The 12740-nt window shown below is 39.5% G+C and overlaps 1 protein-coding gene across 1 annotated transcript in view; it reads left to right on the top strand.

The window, feature by feature from the left end:
• The first annotated feature begins 3123 nt into the window (after positions 1 to 3123).
• Positions 3124 to 12740, top strand: part of rerglb (RERG/RAS-like b) — a 10659-nt gene continuing 1042 nt past the window's right edge. Inside the window, exons 1-4 of the mRNA XM_037682569.1 lie at positions 3124 to 3213; positions 6863 to 6919; positions 9008 to 9081; positions 10342 to 10490. Coding sequence (XP_037538497.1) covers positions 3162 to 3213; positions 6863 to 6919; positions 9008 to 9081; positions 10342 to 10490 — 332 coding nt within the window. The 5' untranslated portion in view covers positions 3124 to 3161. The remainder of the gene's footprint in view (positions 3214 to 6862; positions 6920 to 9007; positions 9082 to 10341; positions 10491 to 12740) is intronic.

The raw sequence follows: 12740 nt of genomic DNA, 5'->3' as shown, positions 1-12740 counted from the left end.
TATTTAATTGTGTATTTAATAAGTTAATTGTGTATTTAATGATTAAACAATGTTTTTAATATTTAAATGATGCATTTCATTATTATGTGTTTATTTTATTTCATTTTGTCACATTCAGTCCTCCATAATATGGAGGGTGGAATGTGTCCAAATTAAATAAATAAATACATCATGAAATAAATAAATGTAAATGTCTAATTAATTAAATAAATGTACAAATAAATGTACCATTAAATAATTCAATGTAATTATATAAAAAAAAACATTTAATAATTTTGCTGTGTATTTATGCATTCCACCCTCCATAGTCTTCAGTCGATTCTTTTGACAAATTAAATATGACATACAGTATATCTTACATTTTCATTAATTTTACAGAATTTACACGAATAATCTGTAATCTTAACAAAAAATAAATAAAAAAACAGCATTAATTATTTTATTTTATAACCCATCAACTAACTTCTACATAAAATAATGTTTTGGGGGCAATAATGTTTCTAATTTTAATACCTGTTATTTTACCTGCCTGTCGTGTAAAGCAATGAAAGATTTTAAGATGGAGAAAAGTGATGCGGGGTCTGTTTGTGTGTCCGTGTGCTTGATTAGAGGAGTTTTGATGGCCACGCCAGCTGCAACCTGTTTTACAATCAAGATCTTTTCAAAGACTTTGCCTCGTTTCTTTAACGCTGCCTGACTGAAGAGTCTGCAGATCGTTGGTATCTCTAAACTTTGAGCCAAGCTAAAAGTGAACATTCTGTACGGCTCTTTGCTGATCACTGACCTGATTGAGTCCTTTTGTTCTTTTCATTTCTGGTCCAATTTTCCACTCGCCTCCATTCTTCTGCTTCCAGAACCTGCTTCAGTTTCAACAGCTCAAAGTCCAAACCCAGCTCAGCTGCCTACCTCCCAATGCAGGAAACTGTCTTCCAACTGGACTCTTCCTATAGTTCTACTTTAGGTTCTCTTGCAGCATAATCCAAGACATTTTGGAATAATGTTTACTTTAAAGAAAAAAAGATGCATTTCAACATTTTGCCAACGTCACTGAAACTACAACTTATTAATCAGGCCAGGTTTTGTGTCTGTGAACTGAAACTCAAACGCATCCTGCTGAACTGTTGAACATCATAAATGAGGTAATTGAAACATGAAACGTGGAAAACTAGTTGAGATTTAACGAGTTATCTTTGGAGTCGTTTAGCTCATTTGATAGTCAAGAAACTCCAGTTTGAGCTCACAAGAGCACAGGACTTTCTTCCACTTGACCGTGGAGTCTTCCACATGCTGTTTGACAAATTACAGTGGAGATTTAATCTGAGTGGTTTTCTCTTCGCCACTCTCCCATAAAGCTTAGACCATTGAAAAACCAGGGCAACCGTTGCTGTATATATGTAAAGGCACTGTTTTTGTATGACAACCCAGTGACAAGGACATTTGAGTTGATCGTTAACATTGTATAACCACATATTGGGCTTCTGTTTTAAGTTATTTTTTTAATTTAAGAAACTGTCAAGTGTATTATCCATTAAATGCACAACTACTTATGCACGTTTCACTTGTTGATTGTGAACAGGTGGAGTTTAGATTTGTGAAAATTTACAAACTTGCACTCTTTGAGTGTTATTGTGTTAGAGAGAGTAAATGTCCTGAATAGATTTGACTTTAAACGTAATCCAAGTTGAAGTGTTGCATCATTTTCAGCCCCCTTTAAGACATCTGCTGTTGGAATCAGGTCAAGTTGACAAAGACCATGAAGAATAATGTAGTATTTTAATTCCACAGCAGAGAAAGCTATAGTCTCTGTAAGTAGATCTAGGGAAAAATATTGGTATTGGTATCAGTTATCGGCCAAATAAGTTTTAACAGATTGGCAGATCGGATATCGGCCCAGAATCCAATATCGAGCATCTCTACTAAGAACCCTAAAACTAAAGTGATATGCTTTTAAGTTAATATACTATTAACATTTCTGTATGCAATCATGAATTATCTTCTACAGCTGATTAGAAAAAATAAAATAAATATAATTTAGTCTTTTTTTTTGTCTATTTGGATTTGTTTTATTGAGATCTAGAAAAAAAGTTTATTAAAATAATAGGAATCGGTGAGTGGCTCCGAATCTTTTAGGCAGCAAATTAGTTAGAAGACTGCTTGGGAATTGTAAAACAAAGAATAAAATGTATAGATATTTCACCACCAACTGAGAGAATAGCAGTTAGTATGTTTTGATCAGTTGTTTTAGATTTTGACTCATTAAGGGAATCAGGCTCGGTTATAATTTGCAAGATTCGACTCACAAATGAGACATTCTAGTGGAAGAAATAAAGCATGCAGGTTCAAACAGGTTTTCATATTTTATTTTATTTCATGAAGTTAATTTAGTCCAGTTGTTCCTAAAGTTGGAGATGTGAAACACCAAGTGAGGTCTTGAGAAGATCTACAAAAATCAAATTAACTTACAAATCGTGTTTGTTATTCGCATTAACGGTTACAGAGAGAGATAAAACAGTAAAAAGTTAATAAAATGCTCGAGGGGATTCTTTATTAAATGGTTCATTTATGAACAAACAGTCGGGGTCACACGTCTCTGCAACTTTTATTCTGTGGCTTTAAAGCAGAGCAATCTGGGAACGTCTGACAGATCATTAGATCAGAAACAGAAATTCAGAACATTTACGTTTTTGTAAAACCACGTTTATTGTTGCACATGGGACTTTCCAGGCTGTAAACATTTTCATCCGTCGATGAAGAATATTAGAAATGTCCTCTGAAAGCAGCTAAACTACAGTTACAGTTTGTAAAGACAGGATCAGCACAATGGATTCAGTCAGTGCTGACCCTCCGGTAACCCCGTGTGTAGGAGGGGGGCCACGACAGGAAAGAGATATATAGATGCAGGATAGAAGGAAGAAGAAACAGAGTGAGAAGCAGAGAGAGAAACAGAATGAAGAAAGAAAGAGTATGAGAGAAAGAAGAACTTCTGGGACACAGAGAGAGGGACAAGGGGTGGGTGGGTGGGTTTCCCTGTCTCTCCCCACTCTCTCGCTCTGAGAAGTAAAACAGCTCTTTGAAGAGAAAGTGTGCAGAGCGGCCCTGCACCTTCACCGAGCTGCAGGAGTCCAACTTACAGCCGGCTGAGACCCTGACGGGACGCAGGCATGAACGACGTCAAGCTGGCTCTTCTGGGGAGCCAGGGGGCCGGGAAATCAGGTGCGTACTTCAAGCATCCAGAGAACAAACTATTGATCATTTTCTCATGTTCAGGCTTTACAACACAGAAGGTTAAGAGCTCACGCTGCAAATGTTAACAGTCACCATTTTGCAGTTTGTATCATTTAGTACCCAAAAGCTCATTTTCATGTAGTATGTTAAATGACGTGGGTTAAAATCAAATGAAATCTACTTTTTCTGTCTTTTTGACTAATTTCAAGACTATTCACTGCTTGATTCAAGTTCAAGTTACTTTAATGTCATTCGCATCACATGTGGCACATGAGGTGGAACTAAATTGTGTACTCAGGGTCCCAGTTCCACCCCAAAATAGCAAAAATATAAAGTATAAAAAGAAAGGATGTAAGATAGACACTAAGATAAACAATACAATAAATAATACGCTAAAAGATCTAAGATATATGCTAAACACCAACAATGTAAAATAATATGGTATATTCAACAGCAGCCCGAACATGAGTCTGTATGAATGAATACAGCAGCATGAGATCAGCAGCATGGGTAATCAGCAGCACAGATAAGCCTTACATCACCAATTACAGTGGTGATCGTGGTATCAGTAAAGTTATATCTTATCTTATTAATCATTTTAAAATTGTTTCAAGGAAAAAAAAAACATATCAAAATGGTCATTTAACACTAAGTTTTATGGTAAAGTCGTGTCAAACTTATTTGATTTGTGTTGAAATCCCAACTCAAAGATGACTGCTTCCCTATGAGGTGCTATCAAAGCAAAAAAAAAAAAAAGCTGTCATACTGAAGCAACATTAGCAAAAGAATGGTTGGCATAATTAGCTAAAATAATATAACCATGTGAATTACTGCTGATTAATATATGTTATTATAAGAATTAAGTAACATTTTAACAACTGATTAGTGACAGATGTCCAAGTTGACATATTCAGGTCCTCCTTCAAGTAATATTTATATTTTAAGAGGCTGGTCAGTGTCTGTAAATACACAGAAACCTTAAACTCTTAAAGTGTTGTTAAGATAATATAGAAAACTAAGTTGCATGCAGTGTATGTACTTTTGTTTAATTTTTTTTGGTTATTTTCCTCATGTTATTTCTTAGTTTGGGGTGAACTTTGTGTTGGCAGGTTCTTCATGTTGTTCAGTGAGACTGAGCTAAATTAAAACATGTAATTATGTAACTGTGGCTTTTGAAACAGAAAACAGCTGCATGTCAGTATTTTTGTGTCTCAAAACTCAGTTCAGACGTTTGGCTTGTCATTTTCTTAATTTAAAGCCCCATATTTTTAGCTCTGGTATTTTGGATTGTGCTTAACTTTGTCGAGGTTTTGTTCGCAGAACTTAAAACAACAAATAGAAAAATATTCTTATTTGAGACGGGCTGATTTTAACCAGAACACTCTTATGTATAAATGCAAATCCTGATCCATTCTCTGTTTTCAGATGGATGAATGTTTCATTGAAGATCAATGAGAGAGAAATTATTTGTACTGGCATTTCCCTCTCCAGATTCATGCACTTGGAAACTGCTACAACAAAAATGCATCAATGTTGTGTTTGAAGGGAGGACGTAGGTGGAATATCCGGAGGAGAAAACCCACACATGCACAAAGAGAACATGCAAAGTCCACCCAGAAAAGCCTCTGGTCAGGATCTCAACTGGGGCAACCTGCTTGCAGAGAAGCAGCAGCTCGACCAACTGAGCCACTGTGCTGCCATTTATATATATATATACATACATATATATATATATATATATATATTGGTGTATTTATGTTCATCAATGTGATTAATCAAAATCAGTTAAATGTGAACGTTACTGCTCTTTATTAAAAAAATCCACACGTCACATCTACATTTCAGGATCTGGTTATTAAAGACACAGATTAAATGTTAAATAGGAATATTTCTACATTCCTCACCACAGTAATAGTGTTACACACATTAGAAGCTCTCAGATGAATAGACACATGGCTGTATTGCTTATTTATAACCCAAACATTTAGGGAGTAAACATTTTTTAACAATCACGTGAAAAGTTACAAATGTTGTTTTTGGCGCCTGTTTGTTTTCCAAATATATTAATATGAACGACAGGCATCAACTTTGCAAAACGGTGCTTTGTGGTGTTCAGTCCATTGACCGGCAGATCTGCCACATCCAATATGGCGGACGCTGTGACGTACCGCTGTAATGGGCCAGCCTGCTCCTTGAGGCGTCTACGTATTTATGGCTCTGGTAGAACCCTCAGGAATAAGGTGGTAGATAGTTATTTCATCACAATTATAGTTTTATATTACCATCATTACCTGGACAAATTCCATTTCCTAGCATTATCCCTACCACACCTATACGCCTGGATCTATACTCTTTAAACCCTTCATTAAGTTGCAAGGAGTATTGGTTCCACAGTGAAATGGGACACCCCTTAAACAATGTCAAATCCCCTTGGATTGTGGTCAATTGCTTTAGCGAATAGATGCAGTCAATATGCACTGTGTGAAATAAAGCCATCAACAGGTTTTCCATAAAAGCTTGTTTTTGATGCTAATCAGGGACGGATAATGAAATCAAACATAAACGTCACAATACACTAAAAAAGATATTTGTATGTTTGTTGAGAAAATAAAACATTTTAAATGGAGATCTATGACACTGCTGTGACCATTTTAATGACTGCTCAGAATAACTGACAGAGATAAACATACTTCAAGCTAAATATCTTACATTTGTGAGTTTGTTTCTATGCAAGCAGAGCTCACCCTTGTTCTTTTCAAAGCGTGACACCTTTTCACGAGCTGTCCACTTGACAAATCTGGTTTAGTTCTTTAGAATTTCCCAGGACAGACTTTGCGGTCACAACTTAAATTTTCTGGGCCAGGTACATTTCAGGGCGAGTGCCGACCAGCTTAGGGCAGATGGTGAAGGAAGACTCAGGCGATGCTCAGTCTTGGCGATGATGGCTCAGATGATGGTTGACTGCGTGTTTTCCAGAACAATGGGATGTCTCAGTTCTCGCGGCCTGGCACGTGCACCAGAGCTCTGGAGTTTGTTTGTGCATGCTTGCTCATTTATTTCAATTTATGCTCTGGTTGCTGCGTTCAGTGGGTGTCTTGTTTTATTCTTCAGACGTCACGTCTATGCCTGGTGATGGCACCACAATGTGCTGTTGAGTTCCATGAGCGGAAAGTCCTTTGTTTTGTTTTTTTATTAATCATGTGCATGCATGATTCATTTCAATTAAATACAGTGTCTACATTAATATAACTGAACTATATGCTCTGTCCAACCCCTCTGCAGGCCCACCATCAGTAAAGGTCAGCACTGAGAAGGCTGGTAACTGAAACTAATTGTCTGTGGGACAAAAACTGGTCCAGTCTATCAGTCAGTCAATTTTATGTGCAGCTTGTAACGTTGAGGCAAACAGAGGGGGAATATGACCATTCATTTAGCCAAACGTGCAACAGAGCTTCCAGCAAAGCCACAACACCTTTCATGTGCAGCTTAAGTTTCTGCACAACAATCCCACAGTCTGTTGGCACTGCGAGAATTAACGAGGCTCTTTTATTTCCCCCACTGTTGCCACCTGTGAGGAATGAGACGCTGATCATGCCATGATTGATTTTCTTGTTTTCATTTCATCTGTTTCCCCCAGCTGTCCTTGTGAGGTTTTTGACCAGACGATTCATCGGTGAATATGCCTCCAATGCCAGTAAGTGTTTCCAGATTTGGCAAAAATTATACTTTGATGGGGGTTTTGGTTTAATAGGAAAAATATGCACAAACATGGCAGCACTGTGGCGCAGTTGGTAGAGCTGTTGCTTCTCAGCGAGAAGGTCACTGGATCAAATCCTGGCTGGGATCTTTCTGGGTGGAGGTTGCATGTTCTCTCCGTGCTGCGTGGGTTTTCTCGAGGTACTCCAATTTCCTCCCACAGACCAAAAACATGCATGTTAGACTGATTGGTAACTCTAAATTGTCCCTAGGTGAGTGAGAGGGTGAGTGGTTGTTTGTCTCGTTCGTCTCTATGTGTCCCTGTGATGGACTGGAGACCCGTCCAAGGTGTCCCCAGTGGTGTAGTCTACATTTTTGTAGTGGGTATACTGTGCTTAGAAACCAAAGTACACTGGTTAGTACAATGTAATCGTCAATTTGTTTAGATTTTTAAGCATATTGGACATTTCAAAATTTCTCTGATGCTTATATTTGAATAAATGGACAACAAACTTTGTGCAACAGCAGGCTTTGTATTAAAAACATGTTATAGAATGTATGAAAATGTATCAAGGCAAAACATGTTTAAGTATTAAGTAGAAAGTACAGATGTATTAGTTATTATACCAAAAACAGGTTGAACCAACTCAACGTGTCCATAAAATGTTCCAAATGTGTTGACGATGACACGTGCCCAGTGGTATGTCATGTATCATTGGGAACTTTTAGGTGAGTATTCTGAAATTCCCAAGGTTTTCTAACGGGTATACTCTGTATACCCACGTATCACATTTATTACACCACTGGGTGTCCCCCACCTCTCGCAATGACTGCTGGATATGGGCACCAGTGACCCGAAAAGGAAGAAGCGGGTAAAGATAATGGATGAATGGAGGGATATATGCACCAACACCCATAGATGTTGCTTCTCAAACACTTCTTGTTTGTTTCATACAAATTCAAGATTTGTCTTTGAGAAACAAACAAAAAAAATCAATATTTGATGTACCAAGACATTTGAAATTTAATCTTTTGATTTGGCACAACACATCTCCTCCCGGTAGAGTTGCATTTGGGCCCAAAAAATCTGATCCGACCTGGCCCCAGCCCGTAGCCATCATTTCCGAACCCCATCCGACCCAACGAATTAACAGTAATTACAGGTCCGAACCCCGCCTGACATATTTTATTAAGCTTTGATCGCTTATATAGTTATTAACTGTCGGCGGACACGTGCGGCTGAATAAAAGGGGCAGAAGATCGGGGCTATGGGGGTGTTTGTCCTTTCATGGCCGTCAAAGCGCATTCAATCCCTGTTTCTGCCTGCATTCTGATTTATTCAGACACGGACTGCTCTGACACGTCTGCTTTGGGATCTCACCTGTTTGGGTTGTTGGCCACGCATGTCCGCTGAGTGCAGCGGCTGAATGAACGCCCATTTGGGTGATGGATCGCTTCCTGGCAGTACAGTCCCATCTGAAGTTAAACTGAACTTTTTGTCTCTTTCAAGGCCGGTCAGCTCGCGGTGAAATGGCCACATGTGTGATTGTATGACAAGCCATGTTGCCATATATTTGGAATGTATGACAAGCCATGTTACCATATAATTGGATCGTGGCTCATCCGCTGATGCAATCAAAAGCCTGACACTGACCCAGCCTGCCCATCCATCACATTATCATGGCCTGGGCCCGAATTTGGGTTAGAGTGAGAATGGTTATATGTCTTTATATGTCTCTGTGTTGGAGATCTGTCCTGGGTGTCCCCCGCCTCTCTCACAGTGACTGCTGGAGCTAGACACCAGCTCCATGTAACCTGGAAAGTAAGAAGTAGGTTAACAAAATGAATGGATAAATGATTTATTATGGTAATTTTGTAGTCTGATTAAAGTTGAAACAATTACCAAACACAAAATAGACATGCCGCATGAAACGCCAGTTCACTTATGTCCATTGTTGTCATCCTTCTTTGTTAAAATTCAGGTCTCTCTTGTAAATGAGTCCCCGAGGCTCAATGGGATTAACCTGTATATAAAAAAAGGTTGAATGAATTCATAATTTTTGTCTGTTTTGAATCTTTATTGCAGATTCTCTCTACCATAAAAGGCTTTCAATTGATGGCAGGCAGCTGAATTTGGAGATTTTTGACCCCTGCTCTCAGGTACAAACTTATCTGAACTAGTTTTAGTGCTAAAATGTTTGATTGGGAAAAATAAACTGTGGCAGGACTCAAAGCGTTCCTGTTAATATTTTGTTTTTTGTCTCATCTGGCAGACTGAAACTCAACGGCTGCCGTTATTTTATAGTAAACTCTGCGTTTTTTCAGTCTTTTGATTTTAGCACTTACTGCATGAAAGGCCTCCCAATGCGTGAGCTTTTTATTACTTTTATTTGTGAAACACATACACGCAAACGTTAAGAAATGTAAAACCTACGTCCTGTTGTTAATCATTTCTGAGTGTCAAACACCAACACAGACCATAACTTTTATTAATTTCCTTCTGACCATGTCGTGGATGACACGGTGTGTCTGCAAAGAATTTGACACAACAGCAGAACAACGCTGGCTGCTTTTCAGGCTGCAGGGAAGCTGCACATGCCCCTGACCTTTAGCAAGCTGTGGTCATATATTTACTGGCACGTGTACAATCTGGTGCTTTTAAGATGGGAATCCAGAAGGTTTATGAAGGTATCCCAAGGCAATTTAAGCTTATAGTCTGTGCTTTTTTTTTTTTTTTTTTTTAAGAAGAGGCCCATAACTTTACTTACTTTTCTTCCATCGGGACAAAAGACCTGAGATGCCTTTTACTAGACGTCAGTATTTTACTGGAATCCTCCTGGGCTCAGCAGAATAAGAGCTGGTCATTGTCTTTGCCAGTTGGACTCCTTTTAGCGCCTCCCGTTCGTAACAAAACTATGAAGGTAATAAAGAGAACAGGTTTAAACTGGTATTTACAGTCTCGTGCCTCACGTCTCAATTTTTTAACGCCAGTTATTTCTCCTCAAGGTCAGTGTGTTCAGTCTTAGCCCATATGTTACATTAAGTGTTTCAATTTCCCTTTGAAATACTTTCAAGCACATCAGAAAGCACCTTCAGTACTCCATTAATTTTTCGCTCAAGGTCAAGCATGCAGCCGTAAATCCTTCTTGATCTGATGTTCTTTGGAAATCAGTGGATTTGTACTCACTGCACGGGAAAACCAGCCAATTAGGTTCATCACATACTGTACATGATATTATAATCAATCAACCTTAAGGATGACGACTTGCCAAATTTCATGTAACATTTCACAGAACTGAGTTTGTGTACAACTCAATTCTGATTTTATTTTCTTTCGGCAGCCTGAATTAATTAAGATTTTCATGCATACATACACATTCAACATAAAAGCACACCTATTTTTATTTTAATTTTTGGCAGAGCTCAGAGGCCAGGTGCATACTGGAGGAGCCGGTGGACTGGGCAGATGGCTTTGTGGTGGTTTACAACATCAGCGACTGCACCTCCTTCATCAACGCCAAAAGCATCCTGCGGCAAATCAGGGAGGCACGTGCGGACAACTGCAAAGGGTGAGAAGAAGCTAAATTTAACAAGCTGAGACCCCGTCTCTCGCACAGTGACTGCTGGATACGGGCACCAGTGACCCCCATGACCCGAAAAGGAAGAAGCGAGTAAAAGATAATGGATGGAGATACCAAGTTGTGAATTGTTCCGAACGTTTTAATTGGTCTTTTTACTAAATTAAAAGTTATTTGGCAATTCAAAGCCTCTTGAAGATAAAATGGAGCGACAAGAACGGGGTTTTGGATCAGCACACAACACCAAACACCAGGAATGGTTTAAAATGTTTATTTTTATTGCAGCTTCTGGTGGAGGTCAGGGCCCAGGTGGGGGTTCAGTCTGTAGAGAGAGACAGGTTAGTAACTATGAAGCGGACGAGGAGTTTTGAGACTTGCTATGAATGTCACTAAGCTTCTCAGTCTGTGGTTGGGCAAGAGCTGTAGAAGCGCTGAACCTGGTGACGTCACTTGTGCAGTGAGAGCTGCAACAGAGCAGACCATGGTGCTGAGCGTGGTCCGGGGAGGGCAGGTCCAGAAACAGGGTCCAGTAAACGTTGCAGGGGTCATACACAAAAGATCAGAGAGCAGATACCAGAACCAGAACGTGATCCAAAGGCGTAGTCGAAGGAGGAGAAAGATAAGGTCGGTACCGTGGTCAGACGAAGCAGATAAATCCAGAAAGGGCAAGGCAAGGCGAGGAGTCAAGAAACAAGGCTGAGGTTCAAGGTCAGGAATCAGAACAAGGGACGCTGGATTTCTGCTGGCAAAAAGCTTTCAATAATCTGGCACTGAGTGGGAGATGAGCTGGGCTTAAGAAGGGGGCGGAGCAGGTGAACATGATGAGAGCTGATGGCTGTGACAGGGCAGAGTAGGCGTGGTGCAGGGTGACAGGAGCTGAGGATGGGTGACAGGCAACACTGAACATGGAGATAGACGATGAGGAGAGCATGGCAACATAACCAAACAAAATGTGGAAGGATGGAGGAAAAAAAGTGACACTGGAGCGTTTGTGCAATAACTCTCTAAACTTTTTACCAGACACAAGATCTGTCTGATGGTATCAAAGTAAATCTTTTCACCGTTGGACCCTAAGGAGTAAGAAAGCTTCTTTATAACAGCTGAAATTTTAAAAAGGCATTGGAAATAATCCTGATAATGATATGATGCAGCTCTCAAGCTGACCTTTTGGTTGATGTGAAAATATTTTCACAATAAAAGAAAGCAATTTCTCTGACTTATCAACATCTACAACCCCAGACTTTTTGAAAACATGGTAGAAAGACAGCAGAAAGCATTTCTGAGGCTGAACAGGGATCTGTGTGCGGGTTTGAGACGGAGGAATGCTGGGAGTTCTGACTGAGCCTTCTGAATGATGACATGATGACAAGTGAGGGTTTCACTGCAAACACACAGGCATCTACAGAATCTGACGTGCTGAAAAAATAGGCCATCCACATCTGTCAGGCTGCCTCCTCTGTGCCAAGACATCCTGCAAAACGAGAGGGAAGAGGTGTGCAGCGTGTTAGGGAGTACACAGAGATCCGCTAGGTGTAGTTGAGATAAGGAGAGCAGAATGTGAATTATTTGTGTGTTATGACAACGGAAAACATGTTTTACTCATAAAAGAGATAGATGTGTATTCCCTCTGGAACCATTTGGAAAGTATTTCCAAAATGGGAGCTGTGTCAACGGCACTTTTTCAATTAAAAGATCACAATCATGCATTGAGGATACCCATTAAATTAATTCTTGTTCACGGGTACATTTTTCCAGTAACACTTTACAATAAGGTACACAAATTTTGATTAACTACTGGGGAACGCCACAGGAATGAATCAGGAGCTAATGGGTAGTTAATCCGTACTTACTGGGGAACACACAGCCAAGCCTTATTAGGGGACTACTGGTTTGTTACCACAGAAACGGAGGAGAAATTCTCCATGTGGGTTCTGAATAAACCCTGCACCAGTGAGGTCACAGCTCGTAATTGTCAATAACCTGTTTCCTAGTGGTTACTGATTTTATTGGATTATCTCTTTTGTAAACCTACTGATGAAAAACATTACACATTTCATAATATTATACTGCTGTCGTCTTAACCATGTTTCTGTGGTAACAAACCAGTAGTCCCCTAATGAGGCTTGGCTGTGTGTTCCCCAGTAGGTACTGATTAACTACCCATTAGCTCCTAATTTGTTCCTGATTAATTCCTCTTTGGGTTCCATGGTAACTACCCATTAGTTCTTGATTAGTTCCTCT

This window comes from Nematolebias whitei, chromosome 10, assembly GCF_014905685.2.
Source record: "Nematolebias whitei isolate Nwh7 chromosome 10, NemWhi1, whole genome shotgun sequence".
NCBI lineage: Eukaryota > Metazoa > Chordata > Actinopteri > Cyprinodontiformes > Rivulidae > Nematolebias > Nematolebias whitei.
The sequence above is the reverse complement of the archived record's forward strand: the minus strand, read 5'-3'. Positions and strand labels throughout refer to the sequence as shown.